The 15,132-nt window shown below is 38.0% G+C and overlaps 1 protein-coding gene across 5 annotated transcripts in view; it reads left to right on the top strand.

The window, feature by feature from the left end:
- Positions 1-14,889, top strand: part of MYLK3 (myosin light chain kinase 3) — a 38,696-nt gene extending 23,807 nt beyond the window's left edge. For all 5 annotated transcript variants that reach the window (XM_052685610.1, XM_052685608.1, XM_052685607.1 and 2 more), the window contains 10 exons: positions 842-1,413; positions 2,904-3,009; positions 4,403-4,496; positions 4,820-4,929; positions 6,006-6,147; positions 7,169-7,239; positions 8,613-8,741; positions 9,791-9,943; positions 11,288-11,420; positions 13,189-14,889. In XM_052685610.1, the coding sequence (XP_052541570.1) occupies positions 842-1,413; positions 2,904-3,009; positions 4,403-4,496; positions 4,820-4,929; positions 6,006-6,147; positions 7,169-7,239; positions 8,613-8,741; positions 9,791-9,943; positions 11,288-11,420; positions 13,189-13,260 (1,582 nt within the window). In that variant the 3' untranslated portion in view covers positions 13,261-14,889. The remainder of the gene's footprint in view (positions 1-841; positions 1,414-2,903; positions 3,010-4,402; positions 4,497-4,819; positions 4,930-6,005; positions 6,148-7,168; positions 7,240-8,612; positions 8,742-9,790; positions 9,944-11,287; positions 11,421-13,188) is intronic.
- The last annotated feature ends 243 nt before the right edge of the window (positions 14,890-15,132 follow it).

Genomic DNA, 15,132 nt, shown 5'->3' with positions numbered 1-15,132 from the left:
TCCTGTTTGGAGACATGCCCAAGAGTCCTCTTGAGTTCAGGCTTGTCTAGATAGCAGTGGAAGTGTTTGCACAGAGTAGCATTCAGTGCTCTGAATAGCTTACTACTGGTGCAGTTTAAATTCATAGCACAAGGCAGCAGCTGTGAAAGGTGCTAAAACTGGGAAACTTCAGACTTCAGTTATGCAAAAGTGGAAACAATTTCTTTTGTGTATTTTGTAATGACGTTACTCCTCTGAAAGAGGGATTAACTTCTGGGAAATGAGGGAAATATTTGACGTTTTCTGGTAGCTGGAACATCAGGGCAAATAATATTAATGGGGTGGGAGAACTACAAAAGTTACTTTTCTAACAGAAAGCTGTGGAAAGAATTCTATCCCATAAGGCATAAACATGTTTGAGTGTGCAAGTCAGCCAGCTGGACAGGACTAGGATGAATACAAACACAAAGATTTGTAGAGCTGTATGACCAGGCAGATTTTTGGATACTCAGCCTGTAATTGGCAAAGACAATCTCTACCATCTCTCTACCCATAGGAATATCTCATTAGTTCAACTGTAATAGCTGATAGAAGTTGGAACAGCTTTCGGATGGTGGAGTTAAGCACTTTGGAGTTTGTGAGACATGTTCTGCTCAGGTGAGGCAGTCAAGGATGCAGAAAAATTATCTGTATGTTTTTCAGTGCTTTCTCCTTAGTGCTGTTTTTCCTCGGAGGATTGGTATAATTATGTTTCTTTAATACTATAGAAATCTGCATTTTAAGAAGTTTATAAGTTTTCTAAGTGAAGTTTGTGAAAGAAAGTCTGGGTATCAATGTGAATTGTCAACTGCTTGCTCTGCAGGATAGCCATTGATGTTCATATGACTGAAGTGAAAGAAAAGATTGAAATGAGCAAAGAAGGGAACTCAAGTGATCACAGACATAAAAATCTCAAAGCAAAATCCCCGTCCTCTTTATCATCAGAAGTGGAAGGATATAAACAGCTGCCTAGTAAATCCAAGCTTGAACAGACTTTGAAGAATGTCAGCGCTGAATCAAATCAAGAAGTGAGAGACAACAAGAAGCAAAATGAACTTGCACCAAAAATAGGGAAGCAACAGCCATTATTGAACAAGCCCAAGCCAAGTAAAAAGGCTGAAGACAAATCAGAACTAAAATGTAAACCCATAGTTTCACAGAGTACCGCTGCAACAGAGCCAAAGAAAGATCTGGGAAAACAAGTCAAAATCCATCAAGGAACAGTAGAAGTAAAAGATTCCTTGGCAGTTACCAACTCTGACAGGAGAGAATCTGAGCCCCCCTGTTCAGTGGGAAGTGAGAACGATGTGGGCCAGTGTGCAGGAACAACAATGGAGAACACTAAGTCATTGGAAGCTAGCAAAGAACTTTCCACACAGGATGGGATGATCGTTGGTAAGCTGATTGTACTTAATTTTGGAAACTTTTACACTGAGTTTGTGCTATCCCTGTGTATTGCATACAAACTAATAGCTGGAGTAGTGCGTGCTACACCACCTGGGTCCTATGCTTAAGAGTATTTAACTGAACACCACAGATAAGTTTGATGGTCAAAAACAAGAGAATTAACATTAGTACAGTTTATTTCAATAGTACTTTTCCTTCTAAAAGGTGTTTTGCAGTAAAAATATCCTTTCAGATGAAATTAAGTGGAATGTATATTTCTACAGAAGTAATATTGACAAAATACAGTCCTTCAGATATAGCCTTTGTTCAGTAAGGTAGAGTAAGCAAACTAGGTGTGCTTCTGCAATTACAGACTGAAGAGAACAGCAGAATATTGCAGGACGAGTGTCTTGCTTGGTCTTTGTGCTATTGGCCATAGATCTCTTCTCGATTAGTGTGTGAACACTTACTGTTTTTTCAGGCAACAGACGTGTAATTCCAGAATGTACGTGTATGGGTAGATGCCCTGAGCTGCATCTGGTGCTCTCAGCAGTGGTGGCAGGAAAATGAATTTGCGTATGTGTTAAATTGCTCACCAAGATCTCTGGACTTAAATTGTAAAATTACTTTGAAAGAGCAACACCGTGAGTGGATGGTAGAAGCTTTATCCTAGAAGAACTTAGACATTAAGCATACAATAATTTAATTATTTAACTCCCAGGAACTGATTAAACTTAATCATTTAAGTGTTTACAGCTCTTAATAAAATGTTGCTAGTAAAACAAGGTGTTGCTGGTAGAAGCTTCCTGAATTAACTGATATCTATGCTGATATTGTTGTGTATTCATGCTGGTTTTCCCAGTTAGCTTATCAAAATGAGAAGAATGTCAAGTATAATTTTTTTGAAACTTCCAGATGTTTTTGTTGAATGGCCTCTTTTGTTAATGCATAAGGTCAAATGTTAACCTACCTCACTGGGCTCTTTCAGCATTGCTGTGTTAAGAAGACAGGGTTGAGAGCTGGGAGGTGGGATCCTATCCTCAGTGATGGGCCTTCATCCATCATCTCTAGAAGGCTGCTAACAGTAGAAGTCTGTATTTGAAGCAGCAGAGAGATTTTGAATATTTTCAGCATCTCCTTTACAACCATCTAGAAATTTTTTTTTTTTAATCCAATTAAAGTTTTTTTTTTCTTAATGAAAAGCAAAGTGATTGTGTGTGCTCAACTGATTTGCATTTAAAAATGAGCAGTTCCATTGCTTCTGGTATTTTACCTGCATTTCACTCTAAAAATAGTGGAAAGAATTGCATGCTTAATGTTTGTAGATACTTCAGGGCTTGTCTGAATTCCAGTAGAAGGCAATTGAGTCTGCTCATTGTATCGAGCAAACAAAATGAAGTGATGTGCATGCCCTGTGGACTGAGAATGTTGGTGTGATGAAGATGAAGCTGCAGCAATGAGGGAGAAATATCTCAGTGACCAGGTTTTCTCCTCTTTAGATGACAGCCCTTCTCCCCCAGCTCCTTTTGAACATCGCATGGTGAGTGTCAAGCTAACAGATGTGACAACGTGCTACTCAGTGTGTCACCATGAAGTCCTTGGAGGGTAAGTCTCTCTGCCCCCTTCTGCTGTACTGCAGGTGGTAGCTAATTGTGAAGAAGTGCAGTTAGCTCGGGAACTAGTAATCTTCTTCAGATGGCACCAAGATGTGTACAGGTGAGGTATGTGCAAGCCTGCTGCAGCCAGAGCAGTTGCTTAGTGGATCAAAATGCTCACTCACTCCCAAAAGCATGGAGAGTGATGAATATCAGCTTATTTCTTTAATTTACGGTTCTGTGTGGAGCAAAAGGGGATTCAAATGTATCTACTGTGACTATTTTTCATGTATGTTATGAATACTTTCCCCTCTATTTTGATAACATCACTTTCTCTACCATTTTTAGTCCTTTAAGCTTTGAGGAAGTTGGTTTTCTCTGGTACAGCAAGAAGAGAGTAAATTTGGCCTACAATAGAAAAGCAAGGAGAGAGTATGCAGATAGCATGTCAGATTGTTCATCTCTTCATCCTCCAGACTTCCTGGGCTACTATAGTTGCCCTCTTAGGAACCAGTCTGAGGTGCACCTCTAAGTCCCTTAGATTACTGGCTTCTGCCTCAGTTCCATTTTCAGGCTCCTGACTGTGCTCTTGGATACTATTTGCATTTGCTGTAATAATTTTGGCTACAGCTGGAGTCCTGACAAAAATCCATAATTTCCAGTCAGATTCAGAGCATTTGAAGTCAGCAGAGCCCGTTAGGGGTCAGACAGCTTCCAAAATCTTTATTTCACATTGAACTTTCCCTTAAAGAAAACTAAGGGAAAAAATTGTAATCATGTTGACCTCGCATTTAGTTTTGACTCGAGGAAAATCTACAGCTGTTTCAGCCTTTGTATTTTGTATACTTATCTAACAAGAAGGTTTTATTTACAGACTAATTCAAGTATGAATATGGCTTAAGTGTAGGCCTGATGATGCAATAGCAGAGAAAATGATGTTTAGGAATCATCCCAAGGGGCATTAATGTATCTGGGTGACATGGGGGAGAATTTACACCATGCAAGAAATGTGGTTTGTGGAGAGGGTACAGTTACTGGTGTTAGGCATTTTAAAAGTTATGAGATCAAGACAGAAATATCCTTGTTAATATGTCCACTGACACATCACTGAAGGACAGCAAATGGGTACAGTTACAGAACTGAAAAAGAATATCATCAGGTCATCATACCACAGTGAAATGTAGTAATACGAAGGGGCATAATATTTTAATGTAAGCATTGAACAACTGGCTGGAAAGATAAAACTAATCCTTCATAAGCTGAGAGAAAGAGGAGATTGATGCTGCTGGCCACCTGATTCTGTTCACTTTGTACTGGGCTATTTTTAATCAATGATAAGAATAGTTTGAAAAATTTCTGCAGTGAGCTGTGTTATTTTCCTGTCTTTCGTTTGTTGTCAACAGGGGGCGTTTTGGGCAAGTTCATAAGTGCACAGAAGTCTCAACTGGTCTCAATTTGGCAGCCAAAGTCATTAAAGTGAAAGGAGCAAAAGAAAAGGTAACTATGTTCCTGTGAGCCTAAATGAGTGCATGCTGTAAACCATGTGAATTGCATTCATTTTAACGCCATGTCACTGAACCTCCTTGTAGGAGTCAATTTCTCATTGCATAGTACCAAATATTAGAACTTGTCTGTTAAAGTAGTAGCTTGGGCTTCATGTGACTGTTGGTCATTTCCAGTGTTTGTGATTAAGCCATTTGTTCACATGAAACCTGTCATACAGCTGCTGCAGGGTTAAAAATTATTGTATTCAAATATATTGGAGTTTAAGGAGCATATTTGCTCTTTTTTTAAAATTTATTTATTTATTTATTTTTCAGGAGGATGTGAAAAATGAAATTAACATCATGAACCAATTAAATCATGTGAATTTGATCCAGCTTTATGATGCCTTTGAAGCCAAAAATAATATAACTTTGATCATGGAATAGTAAGTCTAAATGATTTCAGGAACTGTTGGAATTTGGGTTTGCTTTGGTTACTAAAAGAAAAGGAGAACAATAACTCTGAGATATGAAAAAGGCTTGAGTGGCTTTTGAGCCTATGAGAGTGGAAGCTACATATTTTAAAGGCAATATCTTCACATTAAAAAATACATACACTGCAAGATTGCAGTTTAAGCAGATGCTAAGGAAGGTAGTTATCTTCAAGCATATGGAGCTAATTACAAGACTATTAATGAAATAATTTTGCTATGGTTCATTTTTCATTTGAGTTTAACGTTGAGGCGTCGCTGTCCCTAGCTACCAAACTACAGTAGGGGGTAAGTAAAACCTCAGATAAGAAGTAAAGTGAGAATACAGAGTACGGAAATGACACGAGGGAGATTACTTAAAGTATGGCTATTGGTTTGTTTGTTTGTTTGTTTTTCAAACTGAGTTTCCATTACAAAATGAATTGTTGAATTGTTGTTGATGTGAAAGAAAAAAGGAAACAAAATAGCAAAAAAAAAAAAAAAAAAGACATTTTAAAATGTCTACATTCTACTCTTTCATTTAAATAATTGTAATTTTTACCCTGCAAAACCTTGTCAGATCTGTGTGTCTGACATAATGTTCTATCTTTTTTTTGTGCAGGATTGGTTTCAGTTGTCAGCTCAAGTAATATGGCTTTCAGTTTAGAAGTTGAACGCATTGTATAGGTTGAAGAGTTAATTTCCCAAAGCTAACAGGGAGATAATAATAGATACTTCGGTACATTCTATAGGTTTTCCAGGTCCCCATTTTGTCTTCAGATTGTGTGGCTTTGAATTTAGGCTTTGATTCTCCCCTGCTGCTTCCTCCCAAATGTTAGCAATAAGTCTTCCAGTGTGGAAGGCACTCTAAAGTGATGCTTAATTTCACACACAAAAATAAGTTTCTTAAAGTCATTTAGTCTGCAGGTGTGATACATGCTGGTTGTGTTGTTAGGACCTGTGCTAAATTAGAAACTGAGTTTCCAATGTGGAAATAAATGAAATTAATGAGGAATTTTGGTGTTTTTAATGCTTATCTGTTAAAATTTTAGTCTGGATGGTGGTGAATTATTTGACCGGATCACGGATGAAAACTACAGTCTAACAGAGTTGGATGCAATCTTATTTACCAAACAAATCTGTGAAGGAGTCCATTACTTGCACCAGCATTATATTCTCCATTTAGATCTGAAGGTCAGTGATATCCATGAGTGATGGTTTACACCACTAGAGGCTGTAATTGCTATTATTTCTTATTTCATTAATCTCATAAAGAAATAGGCTTCCTTAATTCAATAGCCACAGTGAATGAAGTTCCAGAGATGGTTTTTTTCAGTGTCTACTTAGTAGCTTACTTATAATAATGGAATAATGCACTTCTGTAATTTTTTTTTTTTTTTTGCTGTTAAATCAGAAACTTTTCATTGTGTGACATTAAACAGTGACCTTCTGTTCTTCTTCAAAAATAAACAAAAGAAACCAACCCCAAAACATCTTCGGACAGAAATGCTTAGAAATGCTTCCAGTCTTCATTCTTCCTGCACTTATAATTGTATCCAAACATCTTTTCCATCTTCTTCCTATTGTTCCTTTTACTGCCTGCATCTGAACTGTGTGATTCCTTAACTGATGTGGCTGAAAACAGGCCACATCATTTTCCTTGTTCATACAGTGCCTTACTCAGATGATAGTAGTCCTGGTTGGCCTACAGGCAGCTCTGCAGTTCTGACTTTGGAAACTCACTCTCTCCTTTGAAAAACAGTCATGTTAGGGAAAAGAAAACTAGCAAATAAATGGAGAATAGTAGCAAAAACAAAACGAAGGAAACTTTTTCCTCTGCTTTTGTGAACAAAACAGAGGGTGCATCTGATATGTTTCTTGTGACTTTCGTGGAATCACTTTCATAAATTCAGGAGTAAACCATAACCATTAGACCTGACTCTGTTGTTGTTCATGAAGCAGGTGCTTTTCATTTCAAAATCTATTTATATTCAGTACAGGAATAGTGTTGTACTGGAGTGGAAGTTAAACTTCCTTACAGGAGATCCAAAACCAAACCTTTCTCTAACTTATGTGTCAGCCAAATCCTTATCTCTAGTAAGAAGAAGGAAAAGAGTCATCCTAAAGATTCTAAAATCTCTGAGATATTTTTCTTATTCTTACTAAATTTGTGTATTAGTCATGTTTAACTGAAAATACTCTTGTCTTTTTGTAGCCTGAAAACATATTATGTGTAAATCACACAGGGAACCAGATAAAAATTATTGACTTTGGATTCGCAAGGAGGTAAGGGTTCTGTTATGAATTAATTAAAAAAAAAATCCCATCGAAATATGCTGCTGGTAGTTCTTATTATATTTTTTTTATACATTTGCTGGCTCTGAGGTGATTCTGATATGTGAATGAGCTAAATACTGTGCTGCTGCTGGCATGAGTTCTGCTGTGTGCGTTAATTATCTAATTGCTTTTTCAAGTAGGGTTTCTGTTGAATAAAGATATACAGCTGTTCTAATTGTTTCAAAATGATTCCCCTTCTAAAGCTTTTACTCTAGGGACTCCATGAACACATCTCATGTGAAACATAAAGCCCTCAGAGAAATAGAGGCTTTTCACTGTGCTCTTACTTTGCTTGCTTTGTGTGTTTGAGGAAAGCTGTGGGAACATGAGTCAGATCCTCAGAATTGAAAGAATTGACTCCTGTTGGTGTAACTATAAAAACATTTCTTTTTTTTTTCTTTTTTTTTTCTAAACCCTTTGAGGATTTTGTTAAGTCAGGACCTGGTATATGCATGCATATACGTGCCAGCATGTACGTATGTATCATATCCTGGTGTCTATCCAAGGACTCTTGTTTTAGAAGTATTTATGAAAACAGATGGATGCACTGAGATTAATTTATTTATGAAATGGAGGGTAAAGATGTAATTTTTTTACTTAAGTAGAGTTTAAAACAAAATCTTCCAAGAAGCTGAGATATAAAAGCAATGCTTTAATTGCTTTCTGTCTGTGTACTTAGATGTAACTCCCACTGGCGTCAGTGAAACTTATTACTGGTTCAGTGTCTGTACACTTAATTTTTAAGCAATAAAATTGAATCATTTTCTCCCTATTCAGATCTGTGTTTTACATGTTACTAAGCCCAAATAATCCTGTTCAGAGAATCCCACTTTTGCAGTTACATTTTCCTCAAGTCTGCTGTACAGACCTTTAACCTAAGACGTAGCTGAGCATAGGGAAGCAAATGCTCTCCAAACCCTTTTTAATGGAAACAGGTTTGTTTGGTTTATGTTGGACAACATCTGCTGGAAAGGTGGAACCTGGCAGAAAGCATAGCTTCTCTCATTCCCTGACAGAGGTCTGTGCAGATTTTATTGCTCTTGGTCTTTTTTTCTGTTTTTACTCAGACAAGTGGAAAACTGATTGTCTTATACCTGCAGTCACAGCAGAATTCACTCCTTAGTTTTCAAGATCTGAAAAAAGACTTTTAATTAAGGTCTTCAAGACCTTAATGCTGTCCTGGTTGGCTTGGAGACTGCTATGCTAGTTTTTTTTTGTTGGTTTTTTTTTTTTTTTTTTTGTACCATGCTTTGATTTCTAGAGATGAGGTATTTGTTCCCCTGGCCTGCCTCAGCATTGATGTCTGTTTCTTTCTGTTAAAGGTACAAACCTCGAGAAAAATTGAAGGTTAACTTTGGAACTCCAGAGTTCTTGGCTCCCGAAGTGGTGAACTATGACTTTGTTTCCTACCCAACAGACATGTGGAGCGTAGGCGTCATCACGTACATGTTGTGAGTATGAGAGGTCATGGCAGTGGCACCAAAGGCTCTATGAGAACAGAGCAGTGGAGGGTGTCTGCGGTACAGGAGCGTGGCAGGCAGCGAGCCCATCAGAATGGAACTCCTAATTCATGCTGTTAAAAGCAAACAGTGAGCTGCAGCCCTTCAATGTGAAGGTACCTCACAGTTGGTGTTAAGTCTCTGAAGAACAAATAGGCCTTTAGATAAGTATGTAAACATTCTTCTCCTTTACCCCACCTTATTTATCAAGTCCAAGTGGATCATATTGTGATTCCTTGGAAAAGTGGCCCAAAACATTTCAGAATTTCCATTTTTATTGGATTGAAGATTTTTATTTATTGAAGATTTAGATTAATTTTCAAACTTGCAGTCTGATAATTTTATTAGCTTGGACTTGGTCTGCATCTGCCCAGAGGAATCAACATTAAGTGCTGGGCCACAGATCACATCACAAAATAAGACTTTTTTTCTGTTGAAGGCAGGGATGGCTGTGGAAGGCTCTGGTGAGCTGACTCAGCGTCTCAGAATTCTTCACAAATGCTTTCTGTGAACGGAATAAATGGTTTAAATTTGTTAGCCAAAAAGTAACTGAATGAAATAATGAATTGCTGAAACAATAAATCTGAGGCTGGAGGCTAATTGAAAACAATATGCTGTTCAGAAACCAGTGTAATTTGAGCCAACCTTGGTTATAGGCTTTGATTTAGGAAAGCTCTTGAACCCTCCTAGCTCTTCTAGTTGGGAAAGCACTGAAATATGTACTGAGACTCCTGCTGAATTTATTTTATTAGAGATCCAATAATGGTGTGCTCTGACTTAGCTGAGTGAGCTGCTGAGCAGTAACACTAACAATACAGTTCTTGGCAGGGACTGACAGGTAGGACCCCCATGTCTCAGAACTCTTCCTCTTGAAAAATTGGCCAGAACCATAGAACAGAAGATTCAAGGGAGAAGAAATTCATCTTGCATGTAACTGTTTATCTCCCACTTCGCTTTTTAAAATTGTTTTTTAAATTTTATGTATGTATTTATTTATTAAGGCTTAGTGGCTTGTCCCCATTCCTGGGAGAAACTGATGCGGAGACGATGAATTATGTAGTCAATTGCAACTGGGATTTTGATGCAGAAGCTTTTGAACAGCTGTCAGAGGAAGCAAAAGATTTTATTTCCAGACTACTTGTGAAAGAGAAAAGGTACCTCCTTCTCTGATCATGAGAACAGTGTAGCACCTAATAGTGTTTATTTCCTTCTAGCCCACTGTTTGAATTACAGTCAACATTGAGAAGTTATTATATGACATTTTCTTTTGCTGTTCTGTGCTTACTGGACAGTTCCTTAAGGCAGAAGAGAGGAAGTCTGGAAGGATTTGCTGTGTAGAAATCTGTCTTTAATATTCCTTCTCTGCATAAAAGCTATTTCGTTTGTTACTTTGAATTCTTACAAGCCTTGTCGTAAATTGTGGGGGGGAAAAAAGAAGTTTATTGAGTATACGGAGGATGAATAGAAGCTACAGCTGTGAAAATGTGCATAGTTTTCTTCTGAAGTGGTCTAAGTGCATTTGGTAGCTATTAAGAAGCATTTAGGACTTACCTCTGCATGTTGGTTTCTCATTTTGGGATGAAGTAAAATAAAAAGTGATTGTATGTATGAAACAACAGAAGAATGAGAGTGACATTGATGTCAGAAAATGGCTATGGGGCTGGGGTAGGGTGGATAGAAAATAGTTTTCTCTTGCTGAGTGATGATACAAAACTAATCAAAACAGGAAATAATGCACACAGAAAAGCAGAGGGCAATATTCGAGGGGTATTTCAAGGAGTGCTTAGAATATTACCGTCTTCCAGATCATTACCTAAATCAGACAAATTGGTTATAATACTTTATTACATTTTGAGCCAGAAGTCATAGGGTTTGTTTTTAAAAAATGCAAATCGAACTTACTTTAAAATCTTGTCTCCCTGCCTCCCTCACAAGATTTTCTCTATTTCTCAAGGTTTTTGGGCAGGTTTTCATGTTTGGGGCCATTGTTGAATGTCTGAGAATAATGTTATATTTATCTGTACCTAAGCTTAGGAAGAAGGGATGTTTGTGCTTTTTAAATATGAGGCACAGAATAAGCCTGCACTCTCAGGACAGGTAGATGGCACCACAACAGTTTTTCTTCATGCAGTGATTCTTTCAGTGGCTCTTGATTTGCATAACAAAATTATACATAACCGATGAACCTGTACAGCTGCTTCTTCAGAACAAAATCCAAACAAGGTAAAATAGAATAGTTGAACACCGGACAATCAACCCACTGCACACCCTGCCAGCAACTTTTCACACCACTCATTCCTTACACTGGAGAGTGCAGGATGTTGTTAGGACTCTATGCACTGGAATGAATAGCATCTCAAGAAGCCTTTCCACTCACTTGCATTGGTTTATTTAAGGGAAGCATTTATGTAATCTGTAGATTGAGGAGCCTGAGATTCAGAGAAAATGGCAAGAGGGGTGGCTGTGTTTACATGGTACTTCTGTTTTTTTCCTTGCAGCTGCCGGATGAGTGCAACACAGTGTTTGAAGCATGAGTGGTTAAACAACCTGCCTGCCAAAGCCAAGAGGTTCAAGCTTCGCCTGAAGTCCCAGTTGTTGCTGCAAAGTTACATAGCTCAAAGAAAATGGAAGGTAATTAGCCTGGAAAATCTTCCAGGGGGAAAATCAGCTCAACCCAGGCAGGTTCTGCTTTTCTGAATATTGGCTCAGTTTTACTAAATTATTGTAAACATGAGTTTAGGAATTCTTCAGTTTGTTATTTGAAGTTCTGTATTTTTTTTCTTTACAAGTTCAGAGGCTTCAAATGCTATTTAGCTCACTCCAATTTTTTTTTTTTCTTCTTTTAATGGAGACATTTTTGCATTGACAACGGTTGTGATGGGATACAATGAAAGCCAGTTTTGTTTCCCACTGCAGAGAATGGAAGTCTGGGACAGGAAAAAAAAAAATAGGCTTAAAGACATCAGGAAAAATTCTCAGAACCTTTCTGATAAGCCCAAGACTTTTCAGAAGTAAATTGTGACTGAAGAAGGAAGTGATAGATTCCAGTCGTATGTTTGTTGGTTTGTAAATAATTGACATAGTCACCTTTTACAAATAAGCAATGGAGGAAATGCTAAGAAAACTCAGATCCATCTTCTGTCCTGTCACTGGAGACTTGTAATTCCTTATCAAGTTGAATCTTATACCTTCTCAACTCTGACTCGAGCTGTTTCACTCTTATGCATTTGTGTTGTAAAAAAACGTGCCATCTAAGACATGACACTGTGACTCGTACGTTCTGCAGTAATCAGAGGTTTCTCAGTACAAAGCATTACGTTACCTCCTGCTGGCAAGATTCCAGTATCATCCTTGAGGATTCTTAGAATTCAACTAGTGGCAGATCATTTTTTTGCTTTGCACTGGGCCCTGTATACCAAGGCTGAAGTGCTGCAGCCAGTGCATGTTACATAGGGAACCATGCTATACCCATACGTAACCATGTTCCCTGCAGTGTGAAGGCAAGTACTGAAAGCTGATCAGCCTTTCCTCAGGCTTCTCTTTGATTTTATTTGGCATTTCTGTGAAGGAGGGCTGTTGTCATAGCATATGAAACTAAGACTTTGGGAGCTGTAGAAAGACCGTTTCTTGCTTTAAGTGAGCTGATTTACCTGTGGCTTAGACAGTGATTGTTTTCTGACCCTGTACTCAGTTTTCCCAGAATCACAGAATGGCTGATGTTGGCAGGGACCTCATGTCCACCCCTTTTGCTCAAGCAGGACCACATATAGGTGGCTTTTTAGTAACCTGAAGGAGAGAGGCACCCCCTCTGTGCAACGTGTTCTATTGCTTACTCACTCTTACAATTGAAAAGGATTCCTGATGTTCAGATAGAACCTGCTGTCTCAGTATGTTGCCAGTTGCCTCTTTTGTCAACACTGAAAAGAGCCTGGCTACATCCTTTTTGCACCTTTCCTTTCAAATATTTATATATATTGATAAGATTCCTTTGAGCTTTCTTCCAAGCAGAGCAGTCTCAGATCTCTCATGTTGTCCTCATAGGAGAGACTCCAGTCCCTTACCCATCTTATGGGCCATTTATTAGACTCTCAGGTTTTAGGTCTCTTCTCTAATGTGGAGCCCAGAACTGGACACAGTACTACAGCTGTGGTTTCACCATTGTTGAGGATCAACTTCTTTGAGCTGCTCACATTAAACAGTGCAACCTGGGGCACCATTAGCTACCTTTATGGCAATGGCATGCTGCTGACTCATGTTCAACTTAGCAACTTAACATGTTCAACCTCCATGAGGACCTTTCGGTAGATAGATAGTCTTTTTTTGCTGAGGGAAAATCTAGAAAGAAAAAGTCCTTTTCCTCAGTTATACTCACACTCAGACCACTCTGTTTTGTTCACAGAAACATTTTTATGTGGTGGCTGCTGCTAACAGACTGAAGAGATTTCAGAGTATGTCTGTCAAGCTTGCATAATGTTGTATGAAGCAACTACCATGCTTGAAGATGGATGTGAAACCATAGGAGAACAACTCAGTATCTTCAGTAATTTCTATCCCATATATAATGTCAAGTCTTGCATCTGTCTTTCTCATATATTGTGTGTTAGTGCTTAGTTACCAGAAATGTCTCTGAAAGCAGACAAGAAACAGAAAGTGTTACCTGAAAGCAGAGGCACTGAAATAACTTAAGAAAACAGAATATACCTTTTTTTTGTTCTTACAAGCTTTTAGTTGTACATAGTGATGGAAAAAATAGAATTCAGTGGGGCTGACCTCTTTCCAAAGGCGTTTTTACCAAAAAGACCAGCAGTTTTCTGGCTTCTCACACCAAGCATGGGATCTCTAAAGACTTTCTTCACAACTGCTGTACTGCTGTATACACAATCAGTTTTAGTGGACTGCCACAAGAATAGCACAGTATTTTCCCTCAGGTTTGTTACTTAAGCAGGAAGATCAAACTTTTACTGTAGTGAGAAGATAGATGGGTGAAACTGCCACAAATGAAAACTAGGCAGTGGCTGCTGGGTCACTCTGCAAATAGCTCATAATGTACTGGAAAGACTTCCAGACACTTCATTTCACGTTTTAAATGTGTAAATGCTTTTCATTGGGTGTGACTGCAGCCCTTAGTATTGTAGTTCTTATTTTGAGATTTTTAAAATCCTTTTCAACGATTTTAATGCATTTTATCTGGAAAGTTGATGTGCAGAACACATTCTAATGCTGTTTAGCTCCAGAGAAATGGTGTATTGCTAGACTTTTTGGCTCAGCTGGAACATTGAAACCCTTTTTTTCCCAACTTGCTCTCAAACATAAGACTTTTTCTTCACAATACTAACTCTTCATGATGTCTAAGAATTGAAGCCACTTTCTCAGCTAAAAATGCAACATTATTTATTAGACCTGTGGTTTCTTTCATTCCTGTTCTAGATTTTGTAGAGCTCAATGTAAGCTGAACAGGCTCTTTATTAGTGATACTTTTTGGTTTTCCTAAAACTAGCTTTTCAGTGAAGACATCTAGCTGCTGCCAAGCTCCCATTAACTTTACAGATTTTCATATCCCTTAAATTAGCAAAAGTGCTGGTTGCTAATAAAGAAGATTTTATGAATGCCTTACCCTAGCCTAGTTATCTTCTTTCCACTCTAGTGCTTCCCACTTATTCTAATCCCTGGATTCTGGACTGGTGCCGATTTTCTACTATCAAAGCAGTGAAAAATGATTAAAATCCAGTGAATCTTTACAATGTATCACCTTCTGTGAAGGCCCACTTTTGTTCATATTTTCCTTCCACAGTGGTTCTGCATGCTAGAAGTGGATATATTCTTTGGTCTGTATATTTCTGAACTAATACTAATAAAATACATTATAAAGGAACAGGCCCATTCCTCCATTTTGGTTCAAAAAACAAACATTAGAAAGCATCTTTGATTAGGTCTTACAGAATGTAAGATCTCACCCCTCTGCCACATGTTAGATATTAATAGCAGATGTTTTGTTACAGCTCCTACTGGGGATTCATTAACTAAGATTTTTCTCTGCACGCCATGCATTTGTTTGGAGTCCATTCCACAATAAAGTTACTGTTATGTTTCAGGACTCTCATCAGGTATGAAATTGGCATTTACTATTTAAAGGTGACTAGAATTTATTTCTTTTTTATGCTTCAATTACACTGTGAGATGAAGTGAAAGGTAATTTGCTAGTAAGCTTCATTTTACCACTTACTGTGTAGTACTTCCTCTATTTTTGTAAGGGGGTAATACGTATAGCTGTTCTCTGCTGTCTTATATTTCCTCTCCATCTACAAAGAGAGGATGCATCTGGCTTGCTATTTTGTTCTTAACA

Source organism: Tympanuchus pallidicinctus, unplaced genomic scaffold (genome assembly GCF_026119805.1).
Source record: "Tympanuchus pallidicinctus isolate F22 unplaced genomic scaffold, pur_lepc_1.0 scaffold22, whole genome shotgun sequence".
NCBI classification, from domain to species: Eukaryota; Metazoa; Chordata; class Aves; order Galliformes; family Phasianidae; genus Tympanuchus; species Tympanuchus pallidicinctus.
Note: the sequence above shows the minus strand (reverse complement) of the source record. Positions and strands in the feature narration are given on the sequence as shown.